General features: G+C 44.5%; 1 protein-coding gene across 4 annotated transcripts; it reads left to right on the top strand.

The window, feature by feature from the left end:
* The first annotated feature begins 200 nt into the window (after nucleotides 1-200).
* On the top strand, nucleotides 201-18,995 carry HORMAD1 (HORMA domain containing 1). Of its 4 annotated transcripts, none has more exons than XM_038768792.1 (14): nucleotides 201-218; nucleotides 3,987-4,056; nucleotides 5,942-6,083; nucleotides 7,543-7,603; nucleotides 8,222-8,258; nucleotides 8,552-8,572; nucleotides 8,655-8,681; nucleotides 9,571-9,638; nucleotides 10,349-10,500; nucleotides 12,298-12,545; nucleotides 13,863-13,914; nucleotides 13,994-14,082; nucleotides 17,344-17,469; nucleotides 18,710-18,995. In XM_038768792.1, exons 2-14 carry the CDS (start codon nucleotides 4,024-4,026, stop codon nucleotides 18,785-18,787), a joined length of 1,134 nt encoding a protein of 377 aa, XP_038624720.1. In that variant the 5' UTR covers nucleotides 201-218; nucleotides 3,987-4,023; the 3' UTR covers nucleotides 18,788-18,995. The 4 variants fall into 4 exon arrangements, with proteins under 4 accessions (XP_038624720.1, XP_038624717.1, XP_038624721.1 ...); XM_038768789.1 differs by lacking the exon at nucleotides 201-218 and adding an exon at nucleotides 365-447; XM_038768793.1 differs by lacking the exon at nucleotides 201-218 and adding an exon at nucleotides 365-447 and having other exon boundaries at nucleotides 14,006-14,082; nucleotides 18,710-18,994.
* The last annotated feature ends 1,921 nt before the right edge of the window (nucleotides 18,996-20,916 follow it).

The following is a 20,916-nucleotide window of genomic DNA, read 5'->3' as shown; positions in this document are numbered from 1 at the left end:
TAAGCGCTCAATAAATACGATTGACGATTACTATGAGGGGGCTAAGGCGAGAGGAGGTGTGAGGTGCTTTTGGCGGGAATGCGTTTCCTCGCGCCCCTCCCCCCACCGCGGCTAGGCCGGCAGTTGGCCGCCCACCCCGGCTCGCGCCCCGGGGAGCGTTCCTATTGGCTGTTGGCGGGGGGGGGCGGAGCCTCATCGGCGCGCGCAGGCGAGATGAGGTGTGAGGTGTTTTTGGCGGGAATGCTTTTCCTCGCGCCACTCCCCCCACCGCGGCTAGGCCGGCAGTTGGCCGCCCACCCCGGCTCGCGCCCCGTGGAGCGTTCCTATTGGCTGTCGGCGGGGGGGGCGGAGCCTCACGGAGCGCGCGCGCGGGAACGGCCGCCTTTCCTGTTGTCCTTCCTTTCTCCTCAGAAAACCGACGAAGTTGACGGTTGCCTCGTCAGATCGGTAATTTCTGGGGATTAGTCCCCCACCAGGCAGCATTCATTCAATCAATCGTATTTATTGAGCGCCTACTGAGTGCTGAGCGCTGTACTAAGCGATACCACGCATCGGATTGTGGAGGCTCCGACTTGGCCCACCCTCCTTAACTTTTTATTCATTCATTCAATTCATTCAATTGTATTTATTGAGCGATTACTGTGTGCAGAGCACTGTGCTAAGCGCTTAGGAAGTACAAGTCGGCAACATATAGAGGCGGTCCCTACCCAACAATGGGCGCACAGTCTAGAAGGGGGAGATAGACAACAAAAGGGAGGGGGCGAGGGATCCTGCCCACCTCATCCATTCTAGCAACGTTTTTTAAGCTTAATAATAATAATAATAATGGCATTAAGCACTTACTATGTGCAAAGCACTGTTCTAAGCTTAAAAAGAACAGGGAAGGAAACGGGAGCCTCCCCCACCTCCCCCACCCCCTTTAAATTTCGTTATTTGACTAGAAAAGGGAGCAAAGGGTGGCGTCTTCACCTCATCCACTTTAATCGAAGCTCACTTTTTGAACTAAAAAAAACCCCCAAACAGTAAAAGGACGTGGGTCCACCCCATCTCATCCATTCCCTTCACGTTTTTCTTAAAAAAAAAGGAGTAATGGGGAGTAAACTTCACCTCATCCACTCCCCTTAAGGTCCGTTTTTGAAGTTTAAAACAACTAACGGGACGAGGGGTCATTCCAACATCCATTCCATGTGTCTCATTTTTTTTAACAAAAAAATCCAGCAATAACAGTCAAGGGGAATCGATTTCACTGTACTTACTGCCCTCAAAGCTTGTTTTTGAACTATAAAAGGGATAAAATGATGTAGTCATTCCTACCTTTACCATTCACTCTCCCCGAGCTTCTTTTTATTAGCTAAAAACCAACAACCAAACAGTAAGTTAAGGGGAGTCGACTTCACCTTAACACCCCCAAAAGCTCATTTTTTTAAGTAAAAAAGCGTAGAAGGACGTGGTCATTCCTACCTCCACTTCCTTCGGCCTTCGTTTTATTTACAAAAAAAACAGTAAAGGGGAGTGAACTTCTCATAGTTAGTTTTTTGAAGTAAAAAAAAAAATAACAGGGAAGGCAAAGGGAGTCACCTCCACCTCACCCACTCCCTTTTTTTTAACTAAAAAAAAGTAAAGAAGAATCGATATAACTTTATCCACTGCCTTCGAAGTTCGTTTTTTGAACTAAGAAAGGTAAAAGGACTTGGAGTCATCCCTATCTCCTCCACTCCCCTCGAGCTTAGTTTTTTTAAAGTAAAAAAAACAACAACAAAGGGGAGTCGACCTCATCTCAAAGCTCGTTTTTTGAAGTAAAAAAATAGGGAAGAGAAAAGGGAGTCATTCCCACGTCATCCATTTCCTTTGTTTCTTTAACTTAAAAAAAGTGCCGTAAAGGGGAATCGATTTAACCTTATCCACTTCCCTCGAAGTTCGTTTTTTGAACTTTAAAAAAGAGTAAAAAAGGACATGTAGTCATGCCTACCTCCTCCACTCCCTTCGATGTTTGTTTTTTTAGTAAAAAAACCCTGCAAAATAAAAAAAAAATAGTAGCAAAGGAGAGTCGACTTAAGCTTATCCACTCTCCTTGAAGCTCGTTTCCTGAAAAAAAAAATAGGGAAGAGAAAGGGAGTCATCCTCATCTCATCCACTACCTTTGTTTATCTTTTTTAGTTAAAAAACAAACAAAAAAACCAGTAAAGGGGAATCGATTTCATTTTATCCACTGCCCTCAAGGCTCGTTTTTTGAACTATAAAAAAGGGAAAAGGATGTATAGGCTTCCCTACCTCCACTCCCCTCGAGCTTCGTTTTTTAAGTAAAAAAAAATCCAACCCCCACCCCGCCCCGCTCCAAAAGCCTAAAAACAGAAAAGGGGAGTCTACTTCATCTCACACATTCCTCTCAAAGCTCGTTTTTTGAAGTTAATAAAGGGAAAGGGAGTCATCTCCACCCCATCCATTTCCTTTGTTTCGTTTCATAACTTGAAAAAATAGAGAAGGGGAATTGATTTCACTTTATCCACTGCTCTGAATGCTCACTTTTAAAACTTTTTAAAAGAGGTAAAAGGATATGTAGTCATCTCTACTTCCTCCACTCCCCTTGAGTTTCGTTGTTTTAGTAAGCCCCCCCAAAATCCTCAAAAAAAAACCCAAACAGTAAAGGGGAGTCGACTTCACCTTATCTCCTCCCCTAAAAATCTCATTTTTTGAATTAAAAATAATAATAATAGGGAAGGGAAATGAATCATCCCTACCTCAACCTTTCCCCCTTTTTTTTGCTTTTTTAACTAAAAAAAGGTAAAGAGTCGTTTTCCCCTTTTCCACTCCCCTCAAAGTTCGTTTTCTGAACTAACGTTAACGAATGGGGAATCATCACTGCATCCATCCCCCTGAAAGCTGATTTTATGAACTACAAAAGTGACAGTGAACGGTGAGAAGGAAAGGAAGACAAAAAACCCCTTTCCACTCCCTCAAGCCTGAAAGCACATTTAACTGGTTTTCACAAACAGTGAGCCAGTTTATGTCACGGACCTGGATTGAAACCAGAATTTCCTTAAAAAAAAAAGCTCTCTCTTTTCCCTTTCCCTCCCCCTTGGCCCAGGAGATGAGTCCAAAACCACAACGTTGAGACTGCCTCTCCCTCTCAGCCTAAATGAGGGCTCGATTTGTCTTATAAAGGACACCCTTTTCTCCACAGCCTGACAGGAAACGAGCAGGCTTTGCTGCCTCCCTGAGGCCTGAGTCCTCCCAAGAAAGTTCATGAAAGCAAAACCACATTGAATTTTCCAGCCCTAAAGAATCAATAGGGTTTTCTAAAGTACTTGCTAAAGTACGATAGAGTCGGTAGTCATGGTTCTGCTCTAAAGAATCTGTGAGTCTCTCTGAGCCCTTTAGATCTGCAAAACCTCAAAAAAGGCCTTTCCTCAGGATCGCATTTATTGACATTTAGAAATGTGCTGGAGAAAGTTCCACAGCTCGATGTAGAAAAGACAGGGTCTCAGGCCTCATTCTGAATGTTTGGTTTGGGAAGATTTGAAAAAAAAATAGTTGTTAGATGTTGTGTGAATTTATATGGATGGTTGTGTCCCTCATCCTTGAAGAAGGCACCACTACTAATTGTGAAATTTACCTGTGGAGGCATGTGAGTCTGGAAAGGCCAATGTGCGATTCACAGTGAATTTATTTATTGTTGGACAGGAAAGCTTAGAGGAAACCCATCCCTCATTCCCCTTGGTAATGCCAAAGTAAAGCAAAGATGATGGGATGGATGAGCACTGTACTCTCCTGAGGGGTCCAGATGTGAAAGTCCACTGGAAAAATCAAATTGCTATACAGATTTGTGGTATTTTTGAAAATTATGTGTATCTTTTCCCCAGACAGAATTTAGGCTCAAAAGTATTTTTTCCAATAGAAAAAAATCCATTTGAAAAATGTGTTTTTCATTCCCGGACCTTATGTATTTTGCATGAAGAGCTGACATAACGTTTGTGTTTGATTCAAAGGTTGAACTGCAGTGGGTGCTTTATTAGCTGAAGAAAGATGGTGACATATCAGCGGCAGAGGCCTTTAAAGGTACATTTATTTTAATCCCAAAGGCCCTATCTCATTTAAGTGAAGACACCCTGTGAAATCACATTTCAGAATCCAAAAGACAGAACTGTGAAATTCAGATTGAAGGCACCGATCCAAGCCACATAACCTGACCAGCCAACAGAGGGAAAGTTTTCCTGGCTGAATATTTCAGTTGGGAAGCTTCCAAATAAGCTTCCCGGAGCTGGAAGTCCACTTTACAATAGCCTCAGGGTGGGTTCTTCTAGACTGTGAGCCCGCTGTTGGGTAGGGACCGTCTCTATATTTTGCCAACTTGTACTTCCCAAGCGCTTAGTACAGTGCTCTGCACACAGTAAGCGCTCAATAAATACGATTGAATGAATGAATGAATGAATCTGAAACACAAATATCCCTTTTTGTCAGATGGATGGATTTAAAGGTCAGAGTTCGGGTGTCTTGCTTATGTCATTACCACTACGTTTCACCTATCCTGTTGCTAGAAGAAATCTCTTCTACCCATGGGTATAAAATGAACTTTTTGTCAATTATGGTAATAATCATCATGATATCACAATTGTGGTACATCAAATGCTTATTAAGTGCCAAGTGCCAGGGTAGAACCAATAGAAATAAGTAGGTTGGACACAGTCCTTGGTCTTTTTTGTTAAGCGCTTAGTGTGTGCCAAGCACAGTTCTAAGTACTGAGGTAGACACAAGATAATCAGTTTGGACATAGTCCAACTGGTCCCACATGAGGCTCACAGTCCAAGTGGTCCCACTTGAGACTTATAGTCTAATAATAGGAATAATTAAAAAAAAGAGGCATTTGTTAAGTGCTTACTATGGATACCGTATGAGAATGACTGCGGATGGAGAGTGGGGCATCTGGGAGAGATGTGTCCATAGAGTTGCTATGGGTTGGAAATGACAACATAAGACGATGTGCCAAACACTAGGGTAGATATAAGCCAATCAAATTGGCACAGGAATTACAGTCTAAGAGGAAGGGACAATGGTTAACATCCCCATTTTACAGATGAGGAGACTGAATCAATCCATCAATCAATCAGAGCTTTATTGACTTGCCCAAGGCCACACATAGTGGGACAGGGCCAGAGCTGAGATCAGAACTGGGTCTCCCGACTGCCAGTCCCATTCTCTTTTCACTAGATCGTGCTGCCTCAGTTGTCAATAACCTACAGCCTGTCATTGTATCAGAAGCCTTGCTGGTGTCAACCTTTAATTTCACCAAATCATACTGGAAAATATTTTAATTCACACTATTTCAGTCACATCAACCCAGCCCCACCCCAAACACTTGACTATTTCCGTCCTATTGTCAAGACATGTACCTATGTAGGTTTTTCTTGGTTGATCTATCAATCGTATTTATTGAGCGCTTACTGTGTGCAGAGCACTGTACTAAGTGCTTGGGAAGTACAAGTTGGCAACATATAGAGACAGTCACTACCCAACAGTGGGCTCACAGTCTAGAAGAGTATGATTTATGATCATAGATCTAGATCTATGATCTATGTGTTTATTCAGTTATTTCCTCTGGATCCAATTTGTGATGCCTCCTATTATATCCTTTTTCTCCTGCCTGAATAACTGTAGTATTTGCTATAAAACTGGGTTATTTGTTAAGCCGCTACTAGGTGCCAAGCACTGGGTATGCCCCAGACAATCAGGTTAGATACAATTCCTGTCCCTCAGGGGCTCAGGCTATTTGTAAATTTCTGTCTGTTCACCCCATTACACTGTCAGCTCTGGGAGGGCAGTGATCCTGAGTCTTGCTTCTGTTGTACCCTCTGTTGTACTAATGCTTATTAGTGTTTAGTACTCAGAAGGCACTCTAAAAAATCCCAATAATAATGATAATAATAATGCCCCTGTTGATTTTTAGGCTGCAACGGAGAGCCCTAATGTCACAGTGGAGAATCAATCTTTAGCATTTGTGAAAAAGCTCCTTGCAGTTTCTGTATCCAACATCACGTACCTCAGAGGAATATTTCCAAAAGATGCCTATGTAACGAGATATCTAGGAGGTAAGGTGACATATATAAAAGACTATTTCACTCTGATTTGCTCTGGTTTCTGGTTGTTGTCTCATTTCCTAATCTTGCTGTGCCATTTAAGGGTATCTTCTCTAGGCTGAAAGCTTGTTGTGAGCAGGGACTATATCTACCAACTCTTGTATTGGAACTCTCCCAATCCCTTAGAAACAGCATGGTGGATTGGATAGAGCACAGGCCTGGGTGTCAGAAGGCTGTGGGTTCTAATCCTGACTTCGACTCTGGCCTGCTGCGTGGCCTTGGGCAAATCACTTCACTTCTCTGTGCCCAAGTTACCTCATCTGTAAAGTGGGGGTTGAGACTGTGAGCCCCATGTGGGACGGGGACTGTGTCCAGCCCGATTTGCTTGCATCCACCCCAGTGTATAGAACAGTGTCTGGCACACAGTAAGTGCTTAACAAATACCACAATTATTGTTATTATTAAGTAAGCACTTAATAAATACCATTGACTGATTGACTGATTGAAGGGCTGTATACAATATTTATCTGTGATGGAAGATTCTTGTTTTTTTCCCAGTGTTTTTCAGCTGGTTGACAAAAAAACACTTCATCTTATACTTTGAACAATCCCTAACACCAAAAGTTTTGCAGTAATAAACTGACTGAAGGGTGGTGTAACTTTGTATAATACATATAACTCTTTCCCTAAGTGACAGGCATAGTTACCTTTTCCCCCAGAAATTATAGGTATTTAATTCTATTTCCATTGATGTAATGCAACATACTTTCCCCTGGATAAGTGCTTAGTACAGTGCTCTGCACACAGTAAGCGCTCAATAAATACGATTGAATGAATGAATATATGCAGTGACTCCTGCAAAAGATCACGAAAGGGTACATGGCCTAATCTTTCATTCATTTTTCAGCAGCTTGAATGAAAAACAAAAAAATAGTCTGTGTCTTGACTGGAACGATGATCATCACTGTAAGAATGATTTTCACTGTAATTCTAGGAGACTATTCCATATTTCTTTTCTCCTCTGAAGGAAAACTGATTCCCTGTTCCTCTCAGAAGCAAAAATAGATGACAGTGATGATCAGGCATTCACTCATTGTTCACCTCTATTTGTAATGTAAATTTAACAATGCCCAGCTATAACATAAGTGAAGAAAATAATAAAAAGGATTTCTACCTGTGGTGCCTTCTGCTTCCTAAGAAAAGAGTCATTCATTAAGCACTAGGGTAGATAGATGCACCAGAGTAAGATCCAAAACAATTTCTGCGCCATGCAAGGGAGGGAGGGCGAGCAGGGATCTTTGCCTTATTTCACAGATGAGGATACGGAGGCCCAGAGACGTCAGGTGACTTGCCCAAGGCCATGCAGCAGGTCAGTCACAGAGGTGGGACGAGACCAAGGCCCTTCTCCTGATTCCCAGTCCCAAGCTCTGCCCGATAGGCTGCAGTCTAACTATTTCTATTTTTTGTCTAGATGTCCGTATCAGAATTTTGAAAAATGACAGCTGTCCAGGATCTGTTCAATTAGCGAAATGGTAAGTATCAAAGAGAGTGAGGATAGTGGCTTCTAAATCATTCCCTGCCAGTGACTCCAATGAAGGCAAGGAGAAAGAGGGTGTATATGTACGTATGAGAGAGAGAGAGAGAAAGAAAGAGGAAGTAGTAGTAGTAAGCATTTCTATTAAGTACTTAATATGTAACAGGGCACAGAGACCCGACCCAGGGTTTTTGTCTTTTGGTCATCATGTAAAAAGCAAACAAAAACCCCCAGTCACATCATTTAAGACGTAATAGTGGCCCAACTTTAACCGCCATGTGAACATGGCCTAATGACAAGAGCCTGGGTTTAGGAGTCAGAGGATGTGGGGTCTAATCCCGCTTCTGCCCCTTGTCTGCTGTGTGACCTTGGGCAAGTCACTTCACTTCTCTGGGCCTCAATTGCCTCATCTGTAAAATGGGGATTAAGACTGTGAGCCCCATGTGGGACAACCTCATTACCTTGTATCTATCCCAGTGCTTAGAAAAGTGCTTGGCACACAGTCCTTAACAAATATTATTATTTTACAAGCTGTGCAAAGGTCATCTTTGGGAAATGAATTCAACAGCCAAGTTCACATAGTTTATAACCATTGCAAATGAACTGACTTTTGCAGGATATTGGGATGCTATGATGCTCTGCAGAAAAAATATGTAAGTCTTTCAGTATTTTACATCTTTAGAGAACATTTATATCCTTATATTTCTTCTAGCTATACAGAGAATCTGGGACCGTTCTTTGCCACTTAATTCCAAATAAGCATAATATAATCATGAATCTGCGTCTTGGGATATACTAATTGCCTCCCCTTCCCCAAAAGTTTTTTCCAAATGGGAATTTTGTAACCATAGAGGAGAGATGTATCTTCTCACCCATTTTGAAAAAAAAAAATATGGTACCTCATAAAATTATAATTTACATTTCCTGTTTTTTGTTGTCTTCTCAGCTAAGGATGCTTATTCTAGAAGTAAGTCTTTTTCTACATTTATTTGTTTTCCAAAACAAGTTAGATTACTGGAGATTCACTGTTTCTTAAATTGTTTAAACAGGTTTACACCAACTCCGGAAAACCTAAGGTACGTGCATTTGTCTTAGGAAGGAAATATGCCTTTAATATCCAAAAAAAAGTTTTTTTACCATTACAACACCTAATGATGTCACCAAGAAAATTTCATAGAAGCCTGACTAAACCTATGCCAAGAATACAATAATGGTCAAAACAAATAGTCAGTGCAATCCGCTCCCCATTTCAATCGTACCACCAGTGGCCATCAAAATTTCCACACTTCCAAAATGCTTAACAGAAATCCTCTTGGAGTCCCGAGGCTGCTCGCTGCCCACCGCCGCTTCTGACTATCCGCCTTCTTGCTTACTGTCTGAATCTGGTCCTGGTCTTTAGAGACCCAGACTCCAACAGTAGGGGAAAAATAAAAACGCTCCCAAACCTGCTGTATCCTAGACTGTAAGTTTGTTGTGGACGGGATATGCCTGTTATATTGTTATACTGTACTCTCCCAAGCACTTAGTGATAATAATAATAGTTATGGTACTTGTTAAGTGCTTACCATGTGCCAAGCACTGTTCTAAGCACTGGGGTAAATACAAATTAATCAGGTTGGGCACAGTCCCTATCCCACACAGGGCTCACAGTCTTAATCCCCTTTTTATAGATGCAGTAACTGAGGCACAGAGAAGTGAAATGACTTGCCCAAGGTCACACAACAGAGAAGCGGTGGAGCCGGGATTAGAAACCAGGTCCTTCTGACTCCTAGGCCTGTGCTCTATCCACTAAGCCACGCAGTAAGCACTCATTAAATACGAGTGACTGCCTGACTGTGCTCCATTCTGGATGAGGCAAGGCAGCCTGAGAATATGGATTCCCGTTTTACACTTTAACAGACTCAGCCCCTTGTACCTGGTACCCGGAGTTCTGGGTTCAAATAACCTCTGTGTTTTGTCATTTAGAAAATCACAGAGGGCTATCATTTTCAATTTAAGTACACCGAGGAAGGAGTCAAAATGGACTTTGTAAGGTAAGCCTCTCCGCTGCTTTCTGCTGGGTGTAGTTTACACCGATGAAGATGGCCATCTCCCAGGTCTTCTACTCAAGCCCATTCCAGGTGAATCCCTCTCCTCACTCAGTTCCTGCCAGTCAGTAGGGTGACCCTGAGCCCCAAAAGATTCATGAGGGTGGGGAAAGTGTCTTTTCCTTATGCCGTGCCTCCTCAAGTGCAGCATTTTGCCCTCAGTGGGCACTCAATTGATCCTTTCAAATCAATCCATGGTATTTAGCGAACATTTACTGTGTGCAGAGCACTATACTAAGTGTTTGGGAGAGTACAACACAACAGAGTTGGCGTACACGATCCTGGCCTGCAAGGAACTCACGGTCTTCATGACTGACTGACCATCGCAACTCCCAGGTAAAAAGAGCCTGCCAGTTTCCCAGCAGGAACACAGGGCCACTTGCTAAGGAGCTTGTCCCTGTCAGAACCTTTCATTGAAAAGATGCAAAAGTCACCAAAGAATAGCATTCGGTTTTACAGGTGTCTGAGGGGAGCAGCTGAGTCATAACCCCAGAGGGGCTAGTCGGGTATTTTAGGTTTAGGTTTAGTAATTGTCCTTTGGATGGGGATGGGGGAGGGAGAGAGGAATTTGAGAGCATGAAAGAACTTAAAACTGTAATATTTGGGTCAAACATTTCTGTAAAAGCATAAAGCTTCCAAAATTCCGTCCTTCCTAGTGCTGACCAAAAGATTGAATTACAACATCCTTGGGAGGAAACAAAGAAAACAAGCACTACCCTCATTCAGAAGCTTAACATTCTGACGCGGAACCTGGGCCCTTTACCTAAAAACTTCGGACTAAACATGAAACTTTTCTACTACGACAGTGGTAATATATTTTGTTCCACCTTATGCAATCAGATTTCAAAATGTTGGAATGTAAGCTGAGGGGCAGGGACAACATCCACTCTCTGTCATTTTCTCCCAAGCGCTCAATCAACCCATCAATCTACAGTAATTATTGAGCACTTACTCTGTGAGGAGCTCTGTACTAAGCACTTGAGAGTTATTAGATGTCACCCTACCCTCAAAGAAGTTACAATGTAGGGACGGGGACAGAGACACTAAAATAAATTGCAGGCGGGGAAAGCAAATGAATAAAAAGATATGCACTTAAGGGACTCAACCCCTCTCAGCACTTAAATGCTTAGTTTAAGTGGTCCTGGGTTTAGATGAGTGATGGTCATTGTATCACCCCAATGCCTCTCCGTTAAAAGAGTTTTTAGAGGTGGTTGGCGCTAAGAATTCTCATGTAGACATCAAGTTTTGAGAAAGACACTCACCCGAAATGGCAGTACAGTGCACTGTTCTCTGAATGTGAGGTTGGGCGTGTCTGGCAGGACTGTCCCTGAGGTGTCCTTTATGAGCTCGCCCCCCTTGCTATGTTATCGTGGCAGCTTCTTGTGGGCAGGGATTGTTTCTGTAATCTCCCAAGTGCTTATTCATTCGTTCATTCAGTCAATCGTATTTATTGAGTGCTTTCTGTGTACAAAGTACTGTACTAAAAGCGTGGGAGACTACAATACAACAACAGACACATTCCCTCCCACAATGAGCCCATAGTCTAGAGGTGGAGAAAGGCATTAATATGCATAAATAAATAAATGACAGATATGTACATGTACTATTTGGAAGGGAGGGAAGATGAATGAAAGGAGCAGATCAGGGTGATGTAGAAGGGAATGGGAGAAGAGGAGAGGAGGGACTGCTTAGTGCATTACACCCAGGAAACCTCAATTAATACCATTAGTATTATTGCTACTAGGACTGCTGCTGCTCCTGCTTCCACTACTGTTACTGTGACTAGGTGGAGTCAAGTGCATAGTACAGTCCCTGGCGCACCGTGAGCGCTCAATAAATACCAGTGACAATGAGGATGCACTCGTTTTCTTGACAGATCGCACTATGGGAGTAGCGGTAGGAGTAGTCAGTCAGTCAAAAGTATTTACTGAGTGCTTACCGGGTGTGGAGCACTGTACTAAGTGCTTGGGAGAAATCAGTAGACTGTAAGCTTGTTGTGGGCAGGGAATGTGTCTGTTTATTATTGTAATGTACTATTCTAAGTGCTTAGTAGAGTGCTGTGCACACATTAAGCACTCAATAAATATGACTGAATGAATGAATACAATATAACAGATATATTCCCTGCCCACCATGAGCTTACAGTCTATGGGTCCAATACACTGTGCTAAGCATTTGGGAAGTACAAAACCCAGTACAAAGACGGGGTACCTTCGCTGCCCTCAAGAAGCATAATACCTCAATGGGGGGAGTCAGAAAAACTATTGAATGAACAGTGGAAATCAATCCAGATGAGAACGGGTATTTATACATTCTTACGGGCTGGAGCTGGCCGAAGGGTTTCTATTGCTCAGGGTGCCGGGAAGTAATCGAGGAAGGCTTGTTGGTGGAGGTGGGAGTTCAGGAGGGGTTTGAACGTGGGGAGAGCTGTGTTAGGCCAGGCAGGGAGTCCCGGGCCCAGGAAACGACATGAATAAGGGGACAGAGGCAGGAGAGAACAGTTGGTGAACAACTCAAAGATGCCGTGCATTGGTTCCCTTCAGTAGTTCTTGTCAGTCTTACCGGGGAGCATGGCGGGGAGGCTTTTAATACTGGTTTCTTGTAGTGACACCCCAAGACTACCAGCCCCCTGGCTTCAGAAACGGAAGCTGTGACGAGGTGAGGTTTGAGGGATTCCCAATGTGCCTCAAAATGGGCGCGATCCTAGCTCCCTGTCATACTATGAAGCTGATGGTGACCACTGAAAAGAATCGCATAGAAAACAACTGCAACGACACTGTATCCAAGGAAGCTTCGGAAGAACCGCCGAGGAAAAGAAAAGTGCCTAGACCCCTTTCGGACAAACCTGGGGATGTAAGTTCTTTCAGATGGGCCTTTTTCTGGCTTTTTTTAAAGGTATTTGTTAAGCACTCACTGTGTTCCAGGCACAGGAAGCAGCATGGCATAATGGATAGAGAACAGGCCTGGGAGTCAGGAGGTCATGGTTTCTAATCCCGGTTCCGCTACTTGTCTGCTTTGTGACCTTGGACAAGTCGCTTCAATTCTCTGGCCTCAGTTCCCTCATCTGCAAAATGGGGATGAAGACTGTGAGCCGAACGTGGGACCAGGACTGTGTCCAACCCGATTTGCTTGTATCCACCCCAGCACTTGGTACAGTGCCTGGCATAAAGTATATGCTTAACAAATACCATTATTATTATTATTATTATTTTTATTATTAAGCTCTGGGGTAGATGCAAGCTAATCAGGGTGGACACAGTCCACGTGAGGCTCACAGTCTTAATCCACAGTTTACAGATGAGTTAACTGAGGCCCAGAGAAGTGGAGTGACTTGCCAAGGTCACACAGCAGACAGGTGGTGGAGCCAGGATTCAAACCCAGGTCCTCTGACTTCCAAGCCCAGGGACTTACCACTAGACCATGCTGCTTCTCTAGAATGCTTTTTTGACAGAGAAGACGGAAGGCCAGTACTGGTCACTTGTCCCTTAGAGAAGCTACCATCTCACCCTGGCCATTCCATCAGTCTAATTTGTTTGTGGTAATATTTTACCACTTTTCCTTCACAGGAACTTATGTCTGCCTCAGAGCTTAGAACGGTGCTGGACACCTAGTAAGTGCTTAACAAACACAACAATAATAATACTAATTATAGTCATCTGACATACGTCCATATCCGTAATTTATTTACTTATAGTAATGTCTGTCTCCCTCCCATAGACTGTAAGCTCGTTATGAGCAGGGAATGTGCCTATCATATTGCTATATTGTAATTAATAATAATAACAACAAAAATTATGGTCTTAAGGACTTACTATGTACCAAGCTCTGTTCTAAACACTGGGGTAGATACAAGTTATACAAGTTATCTATTGAATTGTTATATTCAAGCGCTTAGTACAGGGCTCTGCACACAGTAAGCGCTCAATAAATATGATTGATGATGATGTAGTTATTCAGGTTGGACACAGTCTCTGTCCCACAAGGAGCTCACAACCTTAATCCCCATTTTAAAGATGAGGTAACTGAGGCCCAGAGAAGTTAAGTGACTTGCCTAAGGTCAGACAGCAGACATACAGCAGAGCCGGGATTAGAAACACTTAGTACAGTGGTCTGCACACAGTAAGTGCTCAATAAAGAGTATTGATTGATTGATCTGACTACTTTATCTAGGAAGTACCGAACAAACATTCCAAGCTGAAGAAGAGCCTGACGTCTTCCGGAGGTTAGTAATTTTTCTGCCAAATAAATAGATCAGTTTACCCTCTTAATTCACCCTGATAAGTAACTGGAGTATTTAAAAGAATCTCTCCCAGGACAAGGTCCAACCCCACAAGAAGAGAGAGAGGCGAGCCGGGGAGTAAGCCAACATCTGACCACCCCTCATTCTCAGGTACGAAACCAGAGCTTGGACTGTCCTGGAGAACCGGTTTCATAAAGTGCTGCTGGTGGTGTTTACCAGAGCGACTCCCAGAGCCTAAGCCCTCCTTGTCTGAGACGGTTATTCCAACACTCTTTGGCCAAAAACCCCCCAAAACCCAAAGAGCCCAGCAGCCCCTGGGGTACATAAACCTAGCCCGTTTTCCTGTCGGTTCAGGTTGAGTCATCGGCGAGTCGGCTGCAGGAATTTAGAGGCTCCAAAGGGAATGTGGGGCACGGAACGGTATTTCAGGAATGGCAGCTGACTATCGCCCTAGGGCCGATGAACCTCTCTGAACCAGCTGGCAAAACAAGGCTACCTTTAATAATAATAATAATAACGGTAACAATAATAATAATTACCATGATATTTGTTAAGCACTTCCTTTGTGCCAGGCACTATACTAAGCACTGGGTTGGTTACAAGATAATTGGGTTGGACATGGTCCCTGTCCCACATGGGGCTCACAGTTAACCCCCATTTTACAGATGAGAAAACTGAACACAGAAAGGTTAAGTAACTTGCTCAAGGTCACAGAGCAGTCAAATGGCAGAGATGGGACTAGAATTTAGGTCCTCTGACACCCAGGCCTGTGGTCTTCCCACTAGGCCACGCTGCTTCTCCCTGAACTCTGTGGAGATGAGCTGATCATTATCATCTATGGTATTTATTGAGCGCTTACTGCATGTAGAACCCTCTCTGGATGGCAGCTGGAAAGTTTCCAGTCCTCTATCAAGTCTCGGCTACGGGAGGGAGAGTCAAGCAGAGGCATACTCATTCCATTTCTAGCTTGGGCAGTGGCTAGCGAATGGAAGGCAACCTGCCGCAAGTCAAAACTCCTCTGTGCTGGGCAGTAGCGGCCTGGGAGGGAGTTGAGGGCCAGGACTCAAGTTGACTGCACAGAAGAAGGCGATGTATTTTTACCAAGAAAACTCTATGGATACCAGAACGATTGCAGATGGAGGTGGGGCGTTTGGGGAGAGATGTGTGCATGGAGTCACTATGGGTCAGAAACGACTCGACAGCATAAGATGAGACTAGGCTGCGTGCAGAGCACTGTGCTAAGTCCTTGGGAAACGACAATACAACAGAATTGGTAGACCCGTTCCCTGCCCACATGAACATGCAGTCCAGCGGGGAGCCAGATGGGAAATCATTTGTGTTGGAGGGGTCCACGCTATTCCTAAGGATGCCATGGGCACATTAATGCCCACTCAGTTGTCTGCCTTTATCCTGCGGGGGAGCATCAGGGCTTAAATAGTGAACAGTGGCTTTGTGCCAGCCGGAAGAGTGGAGTGCCCGAAAGCACAGTTTATTCCGTTATTCTGTAGAGCCGGGACCAGGACAAGCTAAGGGCTATGCCTAAGTCTGGTATTCGGTAAACACTGCTGCCGCTTCAGGCTGGGCACAGCCTTGCTCGGAAGTTAAGTCCTGCCTCAGCTCTGCAGTGTCGGGAGGAGAGAGTCTAACAGCAGTGTGGTCTAGTGGATATAGCCTCGGCCTGGGCGTCAGAAGGAACTGGGTTCTAATCTTGGCTCCTCCACTTGAATGCTGTGAGACCTTGGCATGTCACTTTGCTTCGCTGTGCCTCAGTTACCTCATCTGTAAAATGGGGATTGAGACAATGAGCCCCACGTGGGACTGGGATTGTCCCCAAAACGATTTGCCTATGCGTACCCAGTGCTCGGCACGGTACCTGGCACACAGTAATAATAATAATAATAATATTAACTGTGATATTTGTTAAGCATGTACTATGTGCCAGGCACTGTGCTAAGCACTGGGGTGGATACAAGCAAATTGGGTTGGACACAGTCCCGGTCCCACGTGGGACTCACAGTCTTCACCCCCATTTTACAGATGAGGGAACTGAGGCCCAGAGAAGTTAAGTGACTCATCCAAGGTCACCCAGCAGATAAGTGGCGGAATCAGGATTAGAACACAGGTCCTTCTGACTCCCAGCCCCATGTTCTATCCACTAGGCCACGCAGCTTCTCACTAGGCTGTACTTAAATACCACAGTTATTATTATTATTAACTGTTTTGCCATTTGTAAATTACATTAGCCCTAGGGATGGGCCGGGAGGAGGGGGGAGGCAGAGTCTGCTGTCCAATCAATTAATAGTGGTATTTAATGAGTGCTTTTTGAATGCTAAAACTGTACTACGCACTTGGGAGAGTACAGTACATGGCCTAGTGAAAAGAGCTGGGTCCTGGGAGTCAGAAGACCTGGGTTCTAATCCCCGCTCTGCCAGTTGCTAGCTGTGTGCTCTGCACATAGTAAGCGCTCAATAAATATGATTGATGATGTGTGACCTTGAGCAAATCACTTCACTTGACTTCTCTCTGCCCCAATTCTCCTGTTCTCCCTCCTACTTAAAACAGTGAGCCTCATGTTGGACAGGGACTGTGTCCAACCTAATTAACTTGTATCTACGCCAGCCCTTAGAAGGATAGTTAGCACGTAGTAGGCATTTAACAAATACCATACAAAAAGACAATGGAGTTGGCAGAAACGCTCCCTGCCCACAAGCAGTGTGGCCTAGTAAAAAGAGCCAGGGCTTGGGAGTCAGAGGGCCTGGGTTCTAATCCCAGCTCTGCCACTTGACCGCTGTGTGACCTTGGACAAGTCACTTCACTGGGCCTCAGTTACCACATGGGTAAAATGGGGATTAAGACTGTGAGCCCCATGTGGGAAATGGACTGTGTCCAACCTTGTATCTACCCCAGCACTTAGTACAGTGCCTGACACATAGTAAGCACTTAACAAATACCATTAAAAAAAAGGAATTTACAGTGTTGAGTCGGGAGAGAGGCATTAAATTAGTAGCTCTGGGAGACGAGAAATCAGGACTTTTAACTTCAGCTGATGGTTTTTGGGTGCCTAATACAGTGCTTGGCCCACAGTAGGCACTCAGTACAGTCTTCTGCACACAGTAACAGTAGTAGTAGTAGTGATGGTATTTATTGAGCCCTCACTGTATGCAAGGCACTGTACTTACTGAGCCATGTGGAGAGTACAATAGAGTTAGAAGTCACAATCCCTGTCAAGGCTCTTATACTCTAGTAAGGGGGGAGGCAACACAAAAAGACTTACCGCTATGAGGGGAAGGCAGAATGGATATGTCATTGGGTAAGTGTCCATTTTAAATGCTCATTCGGGTAAAAGCAGAAGTCATGACAATTAAACAGTGACTAGTTTGGGGAAATTAATGAATCACTATATCTGTGCAGGCCAAGGAAAATCACCCAGCTAGAGCTACTAAAAAGACTCAGAAGAAGGATCTGAGGAAAACTGAACTGCCTTCCAAAACTAAAGAAAATCAGAGGAGTCAGTCTTGTTCAGTGAAAGCTGGAACTGTAAGTGGGAGTGGTATTGAGTGCTTCCCAATCAGTCATTAATGGTATTTACGGAGCGCTTTCTGTGGGCAGAGCCCTGTATTAAGTGCTTGGGGGAGGATGGTACAGTTGGTAGATTTGTCCCTTGCCCACAAGGCGCTGTCAGCCTTGAGTGGGAGACAGATATGAAATCTGATGATGGATGTGGACATAAGTGCAGTGGGGCTGGGAGTGGGGTGAGTCTCAACGGGAAAGCCCAGCGGAAGCCCAAGATACGTTCCCTGCTCCCACAAGAAACCCTAACTTTAAGTTGCCAGCCAAAAGAGAGGTGTAACCGCTGAGCTGGCAATCTTGCCCCACCTTTCCTCTCTCCCTTTTCTGCCCTTTTCCTTCTCCCTCTCCCCACTGGCAGGGCAGCTTGGCTTACACAATGACAATGCACACATCAAGAGGAGTGTCCACAGCAGCACTCAGATCCCTCCGCCGCCAACACACCTTTGTCACCAACTCTAGGCACCGAACAGTGACCCCTCACACCCTCCGGCTCTAGTTGGGCTCCGATCCGCTCTCCCAATGATTGCCTCCCTGCCATCCAGCCCCGTTCCCCAGGGGCTGCCCCTCACCCCTCACCCGAGAGGATGGGGTGGCATTACCAGGCCGGCACCTCAATCTATAAAGGCCCCGAGCCCTTTACATGCTTCCCTCATACAGGACTGATGACAGCCACATGGAGAGGATTCCTCAAGGACCTCTGACCTTGGCATTGGCGGCTTAATTGGTTTGGTTATTAAGAGTCAGACAGGTCCCACCGGGGCCCAGAGATTGAGCCCAGCCGGGCTTCTCTGTTCCCCACCTCCAGCTTCTTTCTTTCCCAAGATTGTCCTGCATATCTGACCCCAACCCTGCTTCTCCAAAAGAAAGAGAAAACAGCCAAAGATCCCTCCCTCTCCCACTAAAAATAGGTCACCCTCTGCTTTCCCTGCAGGGAGAATTTCAAAAGGCCAGGATTTAATTGCCTCCTTGAATTTTCACACCCAGAGGCCCCAGGGGGAAGAAAATACTGTATTTGTGCCATCTTCTGTCATAAACCAACATACTACAGTGTTGGTTGGTTGGGAGAGTACAATACATGGCCTAGTGAAAAGAGCAGGGGCTTGGGAGTCAACAAAGAAAAAGGGAAAAAAGTTTTGTTTTTTTCCAAATTGGATTTTCCCAAAAGAAAACATCTTTATGGTTGGCAGACTTTATTTTCCCTCCACAGGACTGTTACACAAATTCATCTCACCGCCAAAATCGAGAAGCAAATCCCAAAAGGAGGAGATTCAGCGAACCAAAGTAGAGATGGATTTTTTTCCTTCCTGCCATGGGGTCCAGGTTGTTTGTCAGAGAATTTACCTTTGGATCATTTAAGCTAAATGGCACTTGGATTTAAAAATATGAGTTCTGAAGGGGTTGTCTTCGTTGTTGAGTTTTCACCCAAAGGGAGTAAGTAATTAATTAAAGGGAGGAGTAAGTTAATTGTTGAGAAAAGCATAAGTTATTTGTTGCAAGCCTCAAGATGATTGGTTGGGGGAGGTAAAACTGGGACAGGAAAGGTGGAGTGAGGCCCGAGTTGCCCCAAGGGAAAATCCCAGTTTCCCTTGGGCGAATCTGGGTGTGGGTTCGGTGGCAGGGCCAGGGGTTTAGACATGTGGGTCCCGGGTTCAACGCCTGACATCTTCACATATTCCTTGACCACCATCCCAAGTTGGACAGACCCATTAGCTGCAGAGATGGGAGTTTTGCACACACCGTATGCTGTCTGCTGAGAGTATTAAAACTTGGGTGGGGAGGACTAACCCTGGCCCTTTATAGGGCTAGCTGTTCCTAAAAACTATAGTTTTAGTGTTAGTGATGAGGGTAATTAAAACAATATTTATTAAGAAAGGATGATTACAGCCTTACTCCTCAGGATGGGTATATTAATGTGAGTATTACACCAGCATTTACATTCTGATGTTAGACTTAAGGAGTGTTACCTTTAAGGAGTAATAATAATAATAATGACATTTATTAAGTGCTTACTATGTGCAAAGTGCTGGGGAGGTTACAAGGTGATCAGGTTGTTCCACGGGGGGCTCACAGTCTTAATCCCCATTTTACAGATGAGGTAACTGAGGCCCAGAAAAGTTAAGTGCTTTGTCCAAAGTCACACAGCTGACAATTGGCGGAGCCAGGACATGAACCCATGACCTCTGACTCCAAAGCCCGTGCTCTTTCCATTGAGCCACGCTGCTTCTCTAAGTAACATTTTGAGGAAAATAAAATATTGGTTGATGCCCAGTTTCTGGCTTTTCTGATTTTGCTTTTGAATCTATTCAAAGCACTATCACAGATTTTGTAGCCAGGAGTCAGGAGAGCTGAGTTCTAGTTTCAGGTCTGCCACTAGCTTACTGTGTGGCCTTGGGCAAGTTGCTTAAACTCTCTGGGCCTCAGTTTCCTCACCTGTAAAATGGGGATAGTTATACCTGTTTCTTCCTACCTTGCAGGTGTGTTGGGAGGCTAAAATGAGATCACTCATATAAAAGGTCTTTAGAAAGATAAAAGTGCTGTTCAAAAGCCAACACAGTAATGTAATTTTATAACACATATAACTTCATAACCCACAATGAACTAATAAACAATGCAACCATTTGTTGTCTCTAGGTCAGGGGAAGGGAATTCATTCATTCATTCAATCGTATTTATTGAGCGCTTACTGTGTGCAGAGCACTGTACTAAGCGCTTGGGAAGTCCAAGTTGGCACCATATAGAGACGGTCCCTACCCAACAGTCGGCTCACAGTCTTGAAGGGGGAGACAGACAACAAAACAAAACATATTAACAAAATAAAATAAATAGAATAAATATGTACAAATAAAATAATTTGGACTTGGGGAGCAGCCATTCACCCCGAGGCTTTCCCTTTCTCGTAAACGGTGGGAGGAGCGATACCCATCCCTTTACCCATGGTTGTACCACCCCTGACTAGCTTGACCTCTCGTAGGCCAAGCCCGGACCCCACCAAGTGTCAGAACCACACCGACCTGCACCGATATGAAGCAGTGAGGCATTGTGGGAAGAGCTCAATCCTGGGAGTCAGAGGACCTGGGTTCTAATCCAGGTCCTCTGGATTAGAGAAGCAGCGTGGCTCAGTGGAAAAGAGCCTGGGTTTTGGAGTCAGAGGTCATGGGTTCAAATCCTGGCTCTGCCCCTTGTCAGCTGGGTGACTTTGGGCAAGTCACTTCACTTCTCTATGCCTCTGTTCCCTCATCTGTAAAATGGGGATGAAGACTGTGAGCCCCATGTGGGACAACCTCATCACCTTGTATCCCCCCAGTGCTTAGAACAGTGCTTTGCACAAAGTAAGCGCTTAATAAATGCCATCATTATTATTAATCCTACTCTGCCACTTGTCAGCTGAGTGACTTTGGGCAAGTCACTTCACTT

The sequence above is a fragment of the Tachyglossus aculeatus genome, chromosome Y4 (genome assembly GCF_015852505.1).
Source record: "Tachyglossus aculeatus isolate mTacAcu1 chromosome Y4, mTacAcu1.pri, whole genome shotgun sequence".
In the NCBI taxonomy this organism is placed as follows: Eukaryota; Metazoa; Chordata; class Mammalia; order Monotremata; family Tachyglossidae; genus Tachyglossus; species Tachyglossus aculeatus.
This window is presented reverse-complemented; position numbering and strand designations above follow the sequence as displayed.